Here is a 20,774-nt window from a genome sequence, read left to right as displayed (position 1 = left end):
GTAATACACACTCAAAATAGAAAAGAACGTTGAATCGTGCACAGGTACAACACAATTGATTGAATTTAACACATTCTCTATGTTCAACACAAAGAAGAATAAAATAATTATCATACAATCTATTTAATTTAAATTAGAAAAGAATAAAATTTTCATTTTAAACATTCTTTTTCTACATTAAAGGAGAAAAGAAAAAAAAAAAGGGAAGAAAATTACATCGCTCCACGCCCCGCCTTTTAAGCATTTTCCACATTAAAAAAAAAAAAAAACAAAAAAGAAGAGGAGCAAAAGCAAAATGATGGCACCTATATCTTTAACAAAACTTTCACTACTCCTCAGCTTCGCCATACTCTACTTCCACTGGACGCAATATCCCAACTACGTAAGATAGCAGATGTTAAATTTTTTTTATAATTTGATGCGCACACATACATTTTTATTATGATTCTAAATGAACATTTTTTCACTCCATATTTTCACTCCATATTTTCACTCCATATTTTCACTCCATATTTTCACTCCATATTTTCACTCCATATTTTCACTCCATATTTTCACTCCATTTTTTCACTAAAATTAGAGAAGGAAGGAAAATTTTTTCCCCCCTTTTTTTTCCTGAGTGAAGGAAAGAGTGTGGGTGGAAAGAAAGTTGTTAGGAGTGAAAGGAAGGGGGAAGGAGGTGGAAGGGAAGGGAACATCCTTCCCTTCCTCCTTCCTTGCAACCCTTCCTTTCTTTTTTAATGGTAATACCTTTATATGTGCTTTTTAAGTTCTAAATGCACTTTTTTTTCTTTTTACTTATTAAGGTAGGTGTGCGAGGCACAAATTGGAATACAAGCACTGAAAGGAATAACAACTCAAGAGCAGGTTTAAGCACAACATTAAAACAAAAAACGGATCTAAAAGAACAACAAAAACAAAATACACAACCAAATATACCACCACCGCCTAAACAGAACAAACAAAACAAAGCACAAAATAAAACGCAATGTAAAGGAGGAATAGGGAATAAATGCAAAATTTTTTTTCATGAAATGATGCAATCCAAATTCATGAAAAGGCCTTCGTTACCACTAGTACTACTTATATCAACTGCTTTCCCAATAGCTGCAGTAATTGTGCGTGAACTTACTTTCCTTACAAAGGACTCTCCTTCCTCACCCACCTATTGGATGTTTATTATTGGGCTTTACTTATTTATAATACTTGTATTGTTCTTCGCATTATTATGCTTTTATTGTTTTAAAAAAAAAAGAAGAACATAATAAAAAAATGTCCTTCCCTAAAGGAAAAATAATGAAAACATCAAACCGTTCTCAAGTGTAAAACAACACCAACCATTACTACTTCACTCATAGTGAATATATACACATCAATATATGTACACACATATATATATGTATGTATATATATATATGTAAGTACACATATATGTGTATATATATCTGAAAACTCTAACCCTAAACTCTGATTATAATGAATACGAATGGAATGAACGAACGGATTAGACGAATGGAATAACTACGAATGGAATGAACGAATGGATTAGACGAATGGAATGAATACGAATGGATTAAAGGAATGGATAACGAATGGACACGAATGTGGAATGAACGAATGGATGACTAATGGCTACAAATGGTTAACGAATGGATTAGACGAATGGATTAAACAAATGGAATAAACGAATGGAATGAATACGAATGGATTAAACGAATAAATATGTGAATGTAAAAATGTACGTATGAAGGAATTTAATCCAAATAAACAATTGAGAGTATGAGCAAATGGAAAGGGGGAAATGTTGTAAATTTGTTCTTAGCACATAAAGAGGAGAAAAAGGGAAAAAAAGGGAAGTATGTTGCATATGCACCCCCATCCCCTTACACCCCCCGTTTCCTTCCACACCCTTACTTACATACCTTCCTTCGTTCCTTCCTTTCTTTTTTTCGTTCTTTCCTTTTTAATGGTTAATATAATTTTTAAAAACTGTACCGCCATTCTTTTTTTCATTTGTTTTATAACTGAGCTCTGTTTATTAAATAGGAATGTGCATATGCATGTGCACATATAAAAGAAAAAGGAAGGAAAGGTGGATAGTGCTCAAATAACATATAATATATAATATGCACATATTGCATGTAAGTGATTTATTTATAGTATACATACCGAAAAAGAAATGAAAAAAATAACAATGAAATTCTCTATTGCATAGGAAAGGAATATTATAAAAATGGGTAACCAGATGTTCTTCCTCGTTCCTCCTATCTTCCTACTTATTCCCTCTTACCTTTTCTTTCCTTCCTCCTTCCTTAGACATTCCTTTACTTCTTTAGACCCTCCTTTCCTCTTCCTCCCTTAGACCCATCCTTTCCTTCCTTCCTTAGACACTTCTTTCCTCCATTCTTTTCTTTCCTTCATTCCTTTGTTTCCTTTGTTCCTTCTTTCCTCCTTATTTCTTCTTTACTTCTTTTTCCTTCTTATTCCTTCTTTCCTTCCTTCTCTTTTTCTTATTCTACCTTATTCCTTCTTTCCTTCACCTCCTTCCTTCCACCTACCAACCTAACCACCCAGCTATCACCAACCTCCCTAACAACATTCCTGCCACCAACGACGCCTAACAACCCGCCTACTACCCTACCACCATAACAACCCACCTACCACCCACCTAACACCCACCTAACACAACCTTACTTCCCTCATACCCCTTCTTATTTCAGTATGATCTTCTACCTTCTGGAATAAAAAACACCCTCTTTGGACATAATAATTAAAGAAACACAAGAAGGAAAAGATCGACATCCCGACAACAAAAACAAAAACAATTGGACGACTCTACCACAGAACGTGCTTCCCAAACAATGGATGATGATGATGACGATGATGGAACAGAATATTCAACACCATCAGAATATAATGCACCACCACCACCATCTACCAGAACAGTGCGAACACGAAATAGTAGACTACAACAACAGCATCCATCACGAAGAAGGGGACAAAATCACCAAAATGTAAGTTACCACCGAATTTAATGCGTTCCTCTGACCCCCTGACCCCCTCTTCCTAGGGGGGTGGGCCGGGCGTGATAAAAAAAAAGTAAGCGCGCAAAGTGTAAAAAAGTATATAAAAGGCAGAATAGGCTTTCCTCCTTTTTTTTTTATTTCCGATATTCTCTTTCCTATTTCGCTTTATTTTTTAATTTTTCGTTTTTCTTCTTTTTTTTCTAATATTTCTAATTTTTCTTTCCTTTTCTATATTCCTTCTAAGAAAAAAACAAAAATACAAACAGGGAAAAGAATTATGAAGATAACAACTTGTGGGAAAAAAAAGAAGGAAAAAAAGCAATTACACAAAAATAAAAACTTGTAAAAAAAAAAAAAAAAATATATACATGGGTAGGAAGGAACGAAAAAACTTATTTATTTATTAAATGAAAACTTATTTTTGTTATTAAAATGATAATATATTTTTGTTATTAAAATGATAATATATATTTGTTATAAAAATGATAATATATATTTTGTTATAAAAATGATAATATATTTTTGTTTTAAAAATGATCATCCATGAAAAAAGGGAAGGGGAAGGAGATGGGGGTACTATGTATATATACATACATATATACATATACACATATATGTATATATAGAGCATATATATGTATTACACAATGCTTGTTAGAAGTTATTTCATTAATATTTTTTTTATAAAAAAAAAACAATTAAGGATAAGTTAAGAATATATATATATGTTGACACATTTTTTTGGGAGCCAGCATGAAAATATGCGCGCACAACTGGGGGAAAGTAAAAGTATAGTAACTATTCATTAGTGGAAGTTGTGGAATATGTATGATTATCTTGAATTATTCATTATATATATAAAAATATATAGGAAGAAACAGCGTACATTTTTAATACAAAAAATCATTGTATACAAAGGAATATATACATATACATACATAAAAACACAAATGGTAAAAGAATAATACTATTCACATTTTCACTATTGGAAAAAGTATTTACAGAGAAAGTAGTATGTACATATAGTATTCATTGTGTCATATGAGTGGAAATATACTGGTATACATGTTTTACTAATTGTATATTTTTTTTTTTTTTTTTTTGTAGGATGCATGTTTGGGTAAGTTACCTTCATATCAAGCGTATACTGATTTCGACTCCAGCCAGACGCTATATGTCAGTGATCATAATGCCGTTTTACCCGCAAATAATGTGTTAATGGCGCTGCCGGAGTATCACAGAAAGGTTGAGTGTATGAGGAAGATTGGATATGCCTGGTATTATGTAAGCCAAGGAATGAACGAGAAGCATAGTCAGTACTATGATGAACGCTTCAACTTCTTCTATTATTGGTTAGGAGAAATAGTATATGAGGAATTGGGGAAGAAGAATGATTTTCAGAAAGCACTGAGTGAAATATATGCAGCGCTAAAAACGTCATTCCAAGTAAAAAAGTGTGAAGCTGAGGACCATAGAAGCAGCTACCATGATTTCCAACAAAGAAAAGCCGTATTCGACTATTGGTACAACTATGAAACTATAGACCAATATTTACAAAATACTGAAGGCAGCTGCGGGGGAAAATATTCCAAATACCTCAGTGGAATTATTTCAGTATATGATTTAGTAAGAACACCGTGCTTAGGTGGACGGAGGGATACATACTGCACAAAGGTGGATAAAATATTTAATGATGGCAAAGATCCCAAGGACCTGAAATCAAAATGTGAATCTATACATATAACAGGATTTACATCCTTGTCAGACGTGGCAGAAGAAGTGGCCGTAAGTTTTATATATATACATATATGTTCAAAGTGCATGTTCAAAATATACGGTTTAATAAGACACGCATATAATGCTCTATGTATATATATATGGACATATATGTATATATGTGTGTATATATGTATATACATATGTATATGTAAGGAGGCACATAGGAGTGTGTGTCCACATATATATTCTATATATTTTTTCCTTTAATTACACATTTTGTAGGGTGGTAATTCAGATTCAAAGATGTTACCCTCAGATGCAGTATATTCTCTATTCGACGCACCTCTAGGGTGTGAAGTACTTTATGGAAAGAATAAGGAGGAGGAAAGCATAAAGACTAAACTGGAGGAAACATTACAAATGTACACAGAGGAAAAGGGGAATTTGGCCAATGAAATTCTGCAAAACTACTGTTATGCATGTTGGATGAATGAAAAAAATAAGTCGTCAGATGATAATACACCCTGTTATTTCTTGTTCTTCTGGATATGTAATGAAATAAAGAAAAAATTTCCTGAAGGTAAAAATTTTGGGGATGCTATGGACGAGATTTACAAAGCACTATGGAAATTCCCACTTGGGGATAGGGAAAGCAATGAGTGCACTTATATATACCCCAAAATTACTAAGCTCTTCTTCGAATACCCGAAACATTTATTTGATTACGAATATAACATTAAAGCTTTAAAGGATAAGAAGGAGTGTAGTAATTATACGGGCAATTTAAATTATGGAGCAAATCGTACAAATGCTCAGTCAAAATATGAATGGGTATGCCAAACTTGTAAGAATAATGATAATGAATATTGTACAAAATTTAAGCAGAACCACATCAATTGTGAAAAGCACAAAGTACCGGAACTAACATGCACCTGGAACCCAGGTTCCTCTGGACCTGGTAGTACTGGACACCAGTCTCCTGGTTCCTCTGGTCCTGGTAGTACTGGAACTTGGAACCCAGGTTCTTCTGGTACCGGTTCCACGGGAAACCAGAACACTGGTAGTCCAAGACCAGGTTCCACGGGAACATGGAACCCAGGTTCTTCTGGTTCCGGTTCTACAGCTTCCCAAGCTGGTGGAAATGCTGGTGTCGCACCTGCTGCTATATCTGGTGGACTTGCAGCAATAGGAATACCAGGAGTTCTTTTCTTTTTATATAAAGTAATACTACATAATTATAATGAACAAATATAATTATAATTACGCCTATAATTACAATTGTAATTATAATGGACAATTATGAGTAGAAACATATATATATTAGTTATTTTATTTTCATGTCTATTAAAAAATGAATGCTAAAATAAAGTGAGCAGTAATATACATATATTCTGTACACACATATGTGCTCACCTCCTTTCCCTTTCTTCCTTCTTTCCTTCTTTCGTTTCCTTCTTTCCTCAGTATACCAATTTATTTTCTGGAATAGGTGGCACCGTCTCCCCAAAAAGAAGAAAAAGAAGATCGGCTAGTTCTAACTTTGGAACACTAACTGAGGACGACACCTTAACAGAATATTCCACAGAAGGTGCCTCAACCATTGGTTCTGCGGATGAATCATCCGTATTTGGTGGTGGGCTACCAACATCCAGAGGAAGAAGTAATAATAGGAGGGGCAAGAACATTAGTTATAAACGTATGTAATGTAACATCACATGGAATATTGAATGAATAAATTTCCCTTCCGTTAATTGTAAACAGTGTGCAATGTCCTCCTTTGGAGGACATAAATAACGACGGAGTTCATACAGTTCCAAAGCAGGATTATATTTCTTCTTTTCCACCTTTTTTTTTTTCTTTCTTTTTTTGTTGTTGTGCCAGTGTTTGTCCTTAAAATATAGATTCCTTTTCGTATACACACACATGTGTGACATGGTTCAAAATTTGTGTAATTGTGTAAACAATTCCTTTCTTTCTTTTGTAAGAACACACTCTTTTTTTAAGACACTTTATTTTTTTTGCGGACCTACGCGAGCCTTTGCGAACCCCGCGAATAATTTTAAACACACTTTTCAAATGTCCACAATTGGACCTTAGAAAGAAAGGAAAATAAAAATGGTTAAAACAAAAAATATTTATGAAGTCAAAATTTTTGTAACAGAATGAATAAGCATTTTTTAATTCTTCAATAAAAAAAAAAATTTTACCAAACAAATCAAAATAAAGTGAAGGGAAGAAAATTTTTTTTTATTCCCGGCTTATATTTCTTACACATGAACATGTAAGCACTTTCACACAACACAAAAAAAAAAAAAAAAAAAAGAAAAGAAAAATATTTATACTACACCCTAAAACCCGGAATCTGAACATGGAATCTGTTCCTTAGGAACAAAGTCCTCGTCCCTAAACTCAGAATCTCAACTTGGAACCTGTTCCTTAGGAACACCTTCCTTAGGAACAAGGTCTTCCTTCCCTAAACCCGGAATCTGAACTATGAACCTGTTCCCTAGGAACATCTTCCTTTGGAACAAAGTCTATCCTCCCTAAACCCGCAATCAGGACTTGCAACCTTCTCTTCCTTTATGAATTTGCTTCCCATAAATTCTTGAACCACAATTTCAAAAAAGTCTTCCTTCGTTAATGCAACATCCCCTTTTTGATATTCGTCTAAGACTTCTAAATGAATATCAATAATCATGCGGCGACCAGCACGCCGACGACCACCAGGAAGCCGTTTTCTCCTCCTTTTTATATGCTTAGAACGAGGTTTGCGTTCCTTTACTAAGGTATATGCATGTGGACCATCCCGGTCCACATGGTCAATAATCTGCTGTTCCATGGAGGGACCACGTATTTGATAAGCTCTCCTGTAACGTTTTCTGGTCTTACGAAGCATACCAAAGTACTAAAAAAAAAAAAAAAAAAAAAAGGGAAAAAAATGTTTTTTTAATAGGGATGCGAAATGTTTGTTCACATGCAACAGTAATTACTACTTCAAACCCAACTGCAAAATTCTACAAACACCCCTTAAATGCGAAATCCTACATACACACCCGCTAAATGATAAAATCGTACATGCAATCCCTAAAATGCGAAAATCCTACACACTCACAGCCTAAAATGCGAAATCCTACACTCACTCGTTGATTCATTCTTTCCTTTTCTTTTCCTTTTTTTCTTTTTCCTTTTTCCTTTTTCCTTTTTCTTTTTCTGCTTTTTTTTTCTTTTTTTCTCTTACCTTCCAAAGTAAGTAGCTCATAATAGAAATACCAAGCACAGCAGGAGCAAGAGGGAAATAAGGAAGGACGGGGTTGTCGTTCTTGCTAGTAAGTTTAGCAGCCTTGGGTGATTTTAAATCAGCTTCACCTACTCCGCCACCTCGTCCATTCTCAGCCTCAGAAGGAGCAGATGGAGGAGCTGGGGGAGGGGCGGCAGGTTTGGGTTTACAAATAGTAGTTATATCATTCAAAGTTTGCTTTAGTCCTGTTTTATCATTGTCCAGCATATCATCCAACTTATTTTTTATATTGTTTCTGTGATTTTTGCATTCTTCACCTGGTCCCTTATTCAACAGTGTTTCTTCTACTTCTAGTGTGCACGTTGCATAACTTGTATCCCTTTCACATTTAACACATTCATTACCATTACCACTCCTTTTTTCTTCACACCAATCATCCTTCCTTTTATTTCCATCCTCAAAAAATTTTTGTATTTTTTCCTCTATGATGGGGCAATTACCTTCCTTCGACTTGGTAATAAGGAGATCTGCATAAGCGTTCAAGAAGATGCACCCCACAGTTTGTCCAAATATTCTGTTATTTTTCTTCTGGTTTGCGTAATTAGTATTCTGATCTTCCTTAATGCTGTATATATACTCTATGCCCCTAACAATAAAATTACATGCCTTTTGTTCTGCTTCAGTTGCTGTGTTCCTTCCATTAATGTTATTACATAAGGGGTTATCATTTTTCTCTTCTTTAATTATGGCCTTGGAGAGTTTATCCAATTCCCGCTTGACGTCATTATTCCAAAATTGACACTGCACAATTGAAAGGAAGGCAGAAGGAACGGGACATATATGTATATATATTTTAAGTACGTGCATGATTTACGGTTGTCTCACCCCTCCCCTTTTTTTGTCATATGTATAAGGTAAATGGTCCGTTGGAGTGACTTTAACTAAAATAGACAGTATTGTTTCTCACTTACCCAGTGCTGTGTTCCACTCCCCCCATTAGTTAATCTGTCCCTAAACCAATTAATTGTCACGCACTTTGTACGATCACATAGGCCCTTAACCTTGTTGCAGTCTTTACCTATAGAAAGGGAGGAGCAAACAAAGTGAAGGAATAAGTAGTAGTTGAATGTGATGGTACACAGCGGTGATGGTGGTAGGTGGGTTGTTAGGTGGTTGTGCCCTTTTTGCAGACTCTCTTCAGTCTTTATGGGCATATTTTTTCCTTACATATTTCTTCCAGGATTTTTTCTATTTTATGATCACTGTCTAACATCGGTTTTATTTTGTCTCCTAATTTGGTTTTATTTTCCTCATCGTCGCCTACCATACAACTTTCATAATTCTTATCCCTTTTACATTCAACACAATTATTCTTATCCTTACATATATCAATTCCATCCTTAATTCGTGAAGTGGCACCAAAAGCTTTGTTAATGCCGGCCTCAACAGGACACGTAGATTTGAGTTCGGATTCCAATTTATCTGCATATGCATTTAGTAGGACACATGCCATGGTCCTTTTAAATAACTGGTTATTTATTTTCTCATGCTCCTGGTTGCTTGAATCCTGTGGAATCTCGTATATATGCTTCAAGCCTCTAGTAATGAGCTTGCATGCTTCTATTTCTGCAAAAGTCCCTGTATTACCTTTCCATTCTGTGCCCTTACAATACTTGTCTGTGTTGGGGTCTTCCTTAGACATGGCTTTTTCAAGTGGATCCACCCTACTTTTGATGTCATCCCACATTTGATTCTAAATACGCAAAAGAAGGGGAGGAGCATATATATATATATTTTTTGTGGTCCCATATGGAACGCCATTTCATTCTTACATGAACATATATAGATTTGTCTATATACTGAGTATGTTGTCCCTAACTACAGTGGACAACATTGTCCATTTACCCAGTTCGATTTCTCCCCTCCTTTGTCTTTAGGATACTGCGTTGTTACGCATGTTACGCGTTCACATAAATTAGATTTCTTGGTGCAGTCTTCACCTTCGGAGGAGGGTGACTTGGGTGTTTTCTTTGGGGATGCTGCCTTTTCCTCCTGTATTAAAACTTTGTTAATTTGGTGAACAATTTCTTTCATTTTGTCCAGGTTGTCATTACCACCAAGCACTTGATTCCCCTTCCCTGGATCACTGCGTGCCAGATCTGGACCCTCAAGCGCCTTTTTCCTGTATATCCATTGACCATCTTCGCACCAAGTTTTCTCAGTTAATGCTTCCATCATAGTATACAACGCACTTGTGTCAAATAGTTCGTACTCTTCACCTACCATATTTGTTCCACCCCCGTAAGGAATGTTAAGTGCATCATCATAAGTACATTTCACATACTTCACATTTTCATTTAATGTTTTCCTTACAGTATTAACTCGGCTAAGGGCCTGTTCTATGACGTCCTTAGGGACACAGAACCATCGCATATACCACATCCAAACTTTTAATAAATCACATAAGGGAATATTTTTCACTTTCTTCTCACATGGTGTTTTCCCGTCTTCGTTTTTATATTCCTTTGGAACGCCTGTAACTAACATTATGTTTTTCATCATAATTCTACAAAACCCTTCATAATTGTTCAGGTCTACTTTGTCATTAGGCACAGTATCCTCTTCAGGCTTGCATAATGCTAACATACCATACAGCTCGTCATACTGGTTTTGGTCTTTATCTGTTACATTAGTGGAAAACTGTGTAAACCATTCCCCAATAGTGGCTGTAAAGAACAGAAGGAAGGTTGTTATGGTGGTGGTGAGTGGAAAGAAGATCATGATGAAAAAAACGTTGGTGTCTTTTTGTTCCTTCCCCGTTGCCCTTCTCGGGTTTTTTCTTTGTATAACCTGTTCCAGAAGTGGAGGTGGGGTTGGAAGGTGGATATATGTCTCCGAGTGCTTCTTTTATTTTTTCGTCTCTATCGAATTTCTGCTTTAATTTCTCTCCCACTCGGTCGTTGTTCATTTTACAGTCTGAGTAGTCCCCCTGTGTGCACTCAAAACAGCCTCGATCATTCGGGCATGCAGTTTCCTTAATTTGCGGACTGACCTTAAAGGCTTGTTCTATGCCTTTCTCTATGCTTATCTTCTGGGTACAGGAATTAGCCTTCTCCTTCAATTTCGTTATAAGTTCATTTAATATGATACATGCCGCAGTGGCCTTAAATTTTCTATTATTCTTTCTGGCCTGATCGCCCTCTTTCCCCGTGTCCTCTTTAATTTCGTAGATATGTTTTAATCCTGCAGTGATGAGCATACACGCGTTCTTATCAGCTTCTGTCCACGTAGTGCCTTTTTCCTTAGGGCCATTACAATAAGAGGCCATACTTGCTTTATTGTCCGATATGTCTTTAGAGAGTGGATTGATTCTATTCTCGAATTCTTCCCACACTTTTTTCTGCCAATAAAGAAGAAGGAGAAACATGGAACATGTATATACAATTTATACCTACACGGGAAGTTCATTCATTCTTCGTTTCAATAATATACATTTCTTTATGTCTATTTGTGCTGCCTCCGATCATAATGAACGGTAACAACCCTTACCCAGTTTTTTTCTGCCCTTCCCTTGTCCTTATGCCACTTATCTATTACATCCTTTAAGCGACTCTGTAAGTCATTGTCTGTACACGTAACTTCTGCAAGAAAAGCGGGAACAAAACTGTGAGGTAGGAATAAATAGTACTAAGGTAATGGAAGAATGGTAAAATTGTAGTACAGTGTGGAAGGGGGACCTCAACCACCACAACAACCCACCACACCATCCACCTACCACCTAACAACCCACCTACCACCTTACAACCCACCTACCACCTTACAAACCACCTACCACCCTACCACCTAACAGTAAATCTACCACCCACCTAACAACCCTTTCTTCCGCCAACCACCTAACAACCCTTCCTTCCGCCAACCACCTAACAACCCTTCCTTCCGCCAACCACCTAACAACCCTTCCTTCCGCCAACCACTCCTAACAACCTTCCTTCTACCCAACCACCTAACAACCTTCCTTCTACCCAACCACCTAACAACCTTCCTTCTACCCAACCACCTAACAACCTTCCTTCCACCAACCCTCCTTTATGGTGGTGGTAGTGATGGTGGATTGTTAGGGGTGGTTTAGGTCCCCGTTCCACTGAATTTCAGAATTAAATGTTTACCCTCTGTTATTTGCCTACAGGAAGGAAGGACGGAAAAAAAAGTTGAGAAAAAAACAGTACTTCTTTTTTTCCTTTCTTTTTCTTTCGTACAACTACTTTTTTAAAGCATATATATATATCGTTATATATATGTGTACATATATATATAAATAATTGTAATCATAACCATACCCTTCACTTGGAACAGTCCTTCCGGTTATTCCGTCTTTTCCGAGAGTTATTATAGTGTCTCTCTTCCGACGTCCACGAACTTTGTTAACTTCATGGTTTGCTGGACCTTCTGCACTCCGTGCTCGAGGCGCACCACGTCCACCATGTTCCTCTTTGTCCTCTACCTTTGTATGTTGTTGTTCAAATTCACTCTTCTGTGGAGCCATTTTCTTTTTTCCTTTTAACCACTATTTATTCAATGAATGGAATCGTTACTTACTAAATGGAAAATAGCACTTAACAAAGTATCTACACATAGTGTGTACAACAGAACGTACACATACATTCATTCCTTAAGTTCTTTTCTTCTGAGAATACTTTTTTTTTTCCTTTTTTTTTTTTTTTTTTTTTTTTTTTTTTTTCTTCTTCTTCTTTTTCTTCCTAAAGGAAGAGAAAGCAACCTTCCTTCCACCCTTAAGACCCCTTCAACCCACCTACCACCCCCCAAACCCCTAACAACATTCCTTCCCTAAGGAAGTACCTTCCTTCCACCAACCACCCCAACAACCCTCCCTTCCTACCTCCACCCTAAGAATCATCCTTCCACCCCATAACAATCTGACACCACCTTCCTTCTTTACACCTTCCACCCACATACTACCCCTAAGTAAACCTCCCTGCACACTTTCCTCGCTTCCTTCCTGTTTTTTTTTTTTTTTTTTGTTTTCTTTCTTTTTTCTTTTTTATTTTTTCCTTTTTTTTTCTTCTTTTTTTCATTTATTTTTTTTTCTACTTTTTTTATATTTTCTTTTCAAAAAAAACGTGAGCAACCTTACCTTCAACCTAAAAGTCATACCTGCAGCTCTCTGCACACCTTCTTCAACATACTTTCTTCATTACACCTTAAAACGTTCTTTTTTTTTCTTCCTTCAGCATTCCTTCTTTACATTTTTTCTTTAAACTTCCTTTTCTTTTTCAATCTTCCTTTTTTACACCTTTTATTAAACCTTCTTTTTCTTTCTAAACCTTCCCTTTTTACACCTTCTCTTTAACCTTCTTTTTTTTTTTTCTTTTATTTTGTTCTTGTTTCTCCTTAAAGTAAGTGACTTTCCTTCCACCAACCACCTAACAACAAACGTACCACGCCTAACAAACTTCGTTACACCTACCAACCCTAACACCATCTTCCTTGCACCAACCACCTAACAACAAACCTACCAGGCCTAACAAACTTCGTTACACCTACCAACCCTAACACCATCTTCCTTGCACCAACCACAACCCCTAACAACATTCCTTCCACTCTACCACCCGTAACAACCTTCCCTCCACCTACCACCCCTAGCACGACCTTGCTTCCACCTACCACCATTAACAATCTTACTTCCATCCTTCCACCACCCTAATACCAAACTTACCACTACAACCCTAATACCAAACTTACCACTAAAACCCTAATACCAAACCTACCACTACCACCCTAATACCAAACCTACCACTACCACCCTTAACAACCCATCTACCACCAGCCAGCTAGCACCATCATCCTTCCTTCCACCAGCGACCACCCTAACAACCACCTAACAACCCACCTACCACCCCTAACACAACCTTCGTTCCTTCCACGTACCACCTAATAACCTTCCTTCACACCAACTACCTAACACAACCTTCCTTCCTTCCACCCTTAACAACCATCCTTCCACCTAGCACCACTAACACAACCTTCCTTCCACCTACCACCATTAACAATCTTACTTCCATGCTTCCACAACCCTAGCAACCTTCCTTCCAACCCTAACACCCTTAACAATCTTCCCTTCCAACAACCACCACCCCAAACAACCCTCCTTCAACCGCCAACCACGTACCTTCCCTTCACCCGTAAAACCTTCTTTCCTTCTTATTCCTTCTTTCTTTCTTATTCCTTCCTTTCTTCCTAAACCTTCCTTTTCCATCCTTCTTAGTTCCTTCCTCTTTCCTTAACCCCTTCCTTTCTTTCCTCCTCCTTAGACCATCCCTTTTCTTCCTCCTCCTTAGAACCCTTGCTTTCCTTCCTTAGACCTTGCCTTCCTCCCTCCTTAGATCTTCCTTCTTTCCTTAGACACTTCCTTCCACTTCCTTAGAGCCCTTCCTTTCCTTTCTTTCCTTCCTTAAACCCTTCCTTCCCATCCTTCCCCCTGCTTAGACCCCATTGCCTTCCTTCTTCCTTTCTTGGACCCCTTCCTTCCATGGACCCCTTCCTTCCCATCCTTCCTCCACCTTAGACCACAATCCCTTCCTTCTTCCTTCCATAGACCCCTATACTTCTTCATCTGGATGATGAAGTAGTGTATGGGATTGAATATTCGGATGAATCTTCTGTCGTTGAGGTGTAGTCGTCGTCTTCCCCCTCAAACTCATTAAATTCTCTCCTAATGGCGAACCTTTTACTTTTGCTTCCTCCAGAAGAGGAGTTATTCCCCTTAAGGAAGAAAAGGTGTGATTTGTACTAGTAAGAAATGTATGCCAATGTTGGTAATCCTATTGCAGCTAATGCACCAGCAGACACAGCAGCAGGTAAAATAGCTGCACCAGAATCAATTTCTTCCCCCTCTTTTCTGTGGCTACCACCACCGTCACTCCCTCCCTTTCCTTCCCCACCAGAGACACCATCCACTAAATTAGTAATGGGAGAGGAACAGGGAGGAACGGATGATCCGGTACTGCAAGTTCCTGTAGAACCGGAACCAGAAGAACCTGGGTTCAAGGTTCCCGTAGAACCGGTACCAGAAGAACCTGGGTTCCAAGTTCCAGTACTACCGGTACCGGAGGAACCTCAGTTGCAAGTTCCTGTGGAACCGGAACCAGGAGACTGGTGTCCTGTACTACCTGGACCGGAAGAACCTGGATTCCAAGTTCCCGTAGAACCGGAACCAGAAGAACCAGGAGATTGGTGTCCTGTACTACCGGGACCGGAAGAACCTGGATTCCAAGTTCCCGTAGAACCGGAACCAGAAGAACCAGGAGATTGGTGTCCTGTAGAACCGTCTCTTCCTCCTTCCTTCTTCCCTTCCTTAGACCCTTTCCTTTCCTTCCTCCTATTTAGACCTTCCTTTCCTTTATCCTCCTTAGACATCCTTCCTTTCTTAGACGCCTATACTTCTTCATCTGGATGATGATGAAGTATATGGTATTGAATATTCGGACGAATATTCCGTTGTTGAGTCGTCGCCCTCAAACTCATTAAACGCTCTCCTAATGGCGGACCTTTTCCTTCTTCCATTTCCAGAGTGGTTATGCTTCCTCAACAAGAAGAGGTGTGATTTATACTTGTAAAAAAGGAAAGCAACAATTGTTGGTAATCCAACTGCAGCAAGTCCACCTGACACAGCAGCAGGGACGTTGCCACTACCACCAGTAGCAGGACCAACTCCTACTCCCGGAGCAACCCCTACCGCTGGAGCAATTCCTACCCCTGGAGCAACACCTACTCCTGGTGCAACTCCTACTCCTGGTGCAACTCCTACTCCTGGTGCAACTCCTACTCCTGGGGCAACTCCTACTCCTGGGGCAACTCCTACTCCTGGGGCAACTCCTACTCCTGGGGCAACTCCTACTCCGGGGATTGGACATTCATTTCCCCCGGGGCAGGTTCCAGTGGAACCTGGTCCAGAGGATCCAGGTTTCCAGGTTCCCGTACTACCTGGTCCAGAAGAACCAGGAGACTGGTGTCCTGTACTACTGGGACCGGAAGAACCTGGTACTAAGTTACATGTTAAATTTAAGGTTTCTCCCTTTTTATTTTCTTCATATATTTGCTTAAATTGCTTACAACAGGTATTATTAGTGTTACTTTTACAATCGTCATATACAGCCTTATAAGCTTCATTAATTTTTTTAAGGTGCTGGAAATAATTCTGATTACACGATTCTTGCGCTATAGTTGCATATAATGAAATAAAATCACGGTCCTGAAAATAATCAAATATTATTTTTCTCTTGTCGAAAGTGTCTTTGTTAATATTAGGGCATATTATTTGGCACAACTTTCCAAGAGTTGATTGTCGTAGGTCCCGGTATATTGCCTTCATAGCTTCTAAAAATGAAGTGGGATCACTTAAATGTTTTGACAGTTTATCCCCTAACCAGTAGTAAAAAATATAACACCACTCATCAGTGGACTCCTTAACCAGCTTCTTCTCGTGCATATAACACCACGTCCTACCAATTTCTTGAGCATATTTTTCAATACCTTTATACACTCTTATTTGACCTTCAACCTTTCCTACTTCGCTTTTATTGGTGCAACTGGTCGAACTTTCCCTTGGTGGTAATTTCCCGTATAAGTTCTGGTTCGAAGGGAATTGCTTCAAATGTGCATCCTGTGAAGAGTAATTGGTTAAATATAGATTGCCACACACACCTTTACATAAATACTTATTCCATCGTTTCCGATGTACTGTATGTGTACACTGTCAAATTTTATTTTAAATGGGAAATAAACTTGATTACGTTTGCTTTTGCTTTCATTGTTCATGCGCATATGTGTGTGTATATATATTTTTTCTTTTTTCCTTTCCCCCCTTTTGCCTTGTATAAGGAAATTTTTGTGTTATAAAATAAACATTTTTCCTTCCTTCAACATATATATATATACACATATATGTTGGTATATATATATATATATATGATATATATGTATGATTTTTTCCTTTCATTTACTATTTATGTAAGAAAGGTAATTTTTTGCTTCTTCTTTTCTCCGTTTTTTTTTTCTTCTTCTTTTATTCTAACAAGTACATTATGGAGTTGTTCATTTATACATAATATGTACATATATATATGTATATGTATATAGCATTTATATATATAGCTATATATACATATATATATGTATGTATATATATAAATATAGCATATATATAGTTATATATATATGTGCATGGAAGCGAAAGAAATATACGCTCTCTCCCAAACGAAGGGCGTTGTCGAGAAAAAAAAAAGAAAATAGGGGTATTTACCCTCCCTTAAAAAAAAAATATTCATGTATTTTAAAAAAAATAAAAGGAACGAAAAGGAAGAAGGAGGATGAAGGTACATGAATATATGTAAAAAGTATAATGTGCACATTTAAAGAGTAGAAGGGGAAGAAGGAAGATCGTGCAAGCTCAAATAGTACATAATATAGTGTACACGCTATGTATAACTTATTGATAGTGTATTTATGGGAGAAAAAGCGGAAAAAAAAAAGAAGGAGCTGTAGGGTAACATTAATATGTGGAATGTGATCTATGTTGGAAAGAATGAATAAGAAGGAATAAGAAGGAAAAAGAAGGAAAGAAGGAATAAGAAGGAATAAGAAGGAATAAGAAGGAATAAGAAGGAAAAAGAAGGAAAGAAGGAATAAGAAGGAATAAGAAGGAAAAAGAAGGAAAGAAGGAATAAGAAGGAATAAGAAGGAAAGAAGGAATAAAGAGAAGGGAAGCTATATGAAAAACTTATTATACAAAATAGTATAAATGAAGAATAGGGAAAAATGATCACAAAAATGTGTGCGGCAGTTTGTGGAAAAGGGGATAGATGATCCTTGTAATCAAGTAAGGAAAATTTAAGAACATTTTGTAAAATATTACATTTTGTAAAATATTACGTACGTCAAAATGTAAAAATGGAGGAATTAGGAATGTGTGTATAGAATGATGCATACTATTTCTCATGTTCGTATAGACGATGTTTGGAAGATTTATATTCAACAATGATGTTCAACACTTTGGAACATGGAGGAGGAAGCAGAAATAATTGTAATAATAAACATACACAAATAGAAGTAAAGGTAGGAGGTGAATTAGAACCATATGGGAACCTTGCAGGTTATAAGGACAGGATTATAAATACTTTGTGTAGCGTGAATTCATTGTCTATAGGGGGGAACATGGAGCCATTAGTCTCTTCTGTTATATATTCCATATAAATTGGTTGGGAGATATATAATAGCAACGACAGGAGCGGAGGTAACAACAATCCTATCCCAACACCATCACAACTAACTTGTGAAGGAGTAGGTCTAAGTGCAGAAAGGACACGGAAAGGGCAATATATCACCATACTACTGAGGAACAAACATAGAGTCCATCACAGGATGGATCTTCCTTTAATGCTGCGCCTGCTGCCTTATCTGCTATATTCCATGCAGTAGGACTACCTGTATTGGCATACTTTTTTTACAAGTATAAATCACACCTCTTCTTCCTTAAGGGGAATAACCACTCTGGTAATGGAAGAAGCAGAAGAAGTAAAAGGTCCCTTAGGAAGGAATTTAATGAGTTTGTTCATGATGATGACGACTACACTTCAACAAAGGGAGCTTCAACAATAGAAGATTCAGAAATGAGTTCCATACTCAGCTCAACAGAAGGAACTTCTATGGATAATCCTTCCTTATACAGCACTACTACAACATCATCATCTACCAACAGCAGAGTGAAGAGAAATAATACACAAAACAAAAGAACAAATAATAATAATGAACAACAAAGTCAACATCAACCACAAAGTCACCGAAATATACGTTATCATTCTACATAAAAAAAAGTGGCCCCCTTTTTAATTTTGCTCTATTTCTTTAGATTTCAAATCTATGACATTACACAAGGTTTCATTTTACATTTCTCAATTCTGTGTGTGTGTGTATCATTCACACTTTTTATCCTAAAGAGGAAGAAGGGTGATGGAAATAATAATCTGCAATAGGAAATTGATATCTGCGTATGAAGATCTTCCCCCGTATACAAATATATAAATATATATATATACTGCAAATAAAGAAATTACCTATAAGTGAGCAAATTTCTAACATTTGTTTTTACATTTGTCAAACATACGTTCACATTTGTTCGCTGTGTGTCAACATACGTTCACTGTTTGTTTTTACATTTGTTTTTACATTTGTTTTTACATTTGTTTTTACATTTGTTTTTACATTTGTTTTTACATTGCGCCCAATTATTATTTTGTTAACCATTATTTGTAACCATTTTGAACCCTCCCTAAAGGTGCATGGGAACCTTTCCCTTAACCATTTCTTTCTCTCTCTTTTTTTTTTTTTTTGGTCGATTAATTCCCCTACTTATCTTATAAATTCATATACTCTATACTGAATAATTGAGTACAATGTGCACATGTAAGCAGAACAGGAAGTATTCTGCATATGAAGTATATACTATATGTATATTATCAGAAATTTTAAATAACTCCCCTTTTCAATAATAGTAAAACATAAATTAAAATAATAGCATAATTTGAAATTTTTTCTGTTCATGAAGGAGGAGGAGAAGGAAAAAGAGTATTGCAATCCCCTTATGTATATAAAAAACTGAGGAAGGGAAAAAAATATAAATAATAGTGTACATTTGTATTCGGTATATAATTATGCGTGACACCCATTCCGAATAATGTAGTGGATGGGGGAAATGCAAAGAAATATATGAGGGAATTCCTGATTTTTTTTTTTTTTTTTCTTCTTCTTTTTTTTTTTTTTAAGTTTACCATTATAGCACAATCGTGCCCGTTGTTAAATTTAATTACATATGTATATACTGATTTGAAAAAAAAAAATATACGATGAATTATGATTATTTAAGAAAAGTTTGTTTAAGAAGGGAAGTAGTGTGTACCATCTAAGGAAGTTCGAATTTAATATACATAATCATGGGATGGAGGGGAAATTGTATATAGGTTCCTATTTATATACATATACATATATGTATGAATAAAGTTGTTAGCATAAAATATATATATATAATATACAAAGGAAGAAGAATAGTACCAATATCGGAACAATGACAGGTGTAAGTATACGAGGGAGGAAGGAAAGCGATCAACATAAGGAAATGATTCTCCTTTTACGGTTCATAATTGAATTTATATATATATATATATATATAACACTTTATGCACAGGATAATAAATTAAAAAGTAAGAATACATATTTTAATTCCATAAACACGTATATTTTGTAGGGTGGAAGTGCAGTTACATTGCCCTCACAAGTAATTTACAATGAATTCGATGGAAGGAAGGGGAATTGTCATACAGATCAGAGGGGAGGACTTCTCTGTAACCAGCAAGTAAAGGACAAAGTAGGACAGGCATTAGGAAGGTATACTAGCATTAGTGAGTATGAGCAGTTAGCCAGGAGAATTATAGATAACTACTATTATGCGTGTACGAAAGAAACAAAGGGGGAAGAGTACTATAAACCTTGTTATTTCTTGTTCTTTTGGATATGTACTCAAATAAATAAAAAATTGAAGATAGATGGAACTTTTGGGTATACCATGAATGAAATTTACACAGCACTGAAGAAATTCCCTTGGAAGGATACAAGTAAAAACAGGAATAATTGCACTAATATATACCCTCAAATTTTGGGATATAAATGCGAAATGTTTAAAAATTTTTTTGATTATGAATAAAACAAGAGCGTTATGGAGA

The 20,774-nt window shown here is 36.5% G+C and overlaps 1 protein-coding gene across 1 annotated transcript; it reads right to left on the bottom strand.

Annotated features, from left to right (window-relative positions):
* Positions 1–7,251: 7,251 nt before the first annotated feature.
* On the bottom strand, positions 7,252–12,526 carry PCOAH_00037200 (SICA antigen; the record flags this gene model as incomplete). Its single annotated transcript, XM_020060511.1, has 9 exons — positions 7,252–7,650; positions 7,984–8,784; positions 8,955–9,061; positions 9,211–9,736; positions 9,889–10,709; positions 10,834–11,383; positions 11,533–11,624; positions 12,150–12,163; positions 12,321–12,526. The coding sequence occupies 9 exons, from the start codon at positions 12,524–12,526 to the stop codon at positions 7,252–7,254; spliced, it is 3,516 nt and encodes a 1,171-aa protein (XP_019916483.1).
* Between the last annotated feature and the right edge of the window lie 8,248 nt (positions 12,527–20,774).

This window comes from Plasmodium coatneyi, chromosome 12, assembly GCF_001680005.1.
Source record: "Plasmodium coatneyi strain Hackeri chromosome 12, complete sequence".
Taxonomy (NCBI): domain Eukaryota; phylum Apicomplexa; class Aconoidasida; order Haemosporida; family Plasmodiidae; genus Plasmodium; species Plasmodium coatneyi.
The sequence above is the reverse complement of the archived record's forward strand: the minus strand, read 5'-3'. Positions and strand labels throughout refer to the sequence as shown.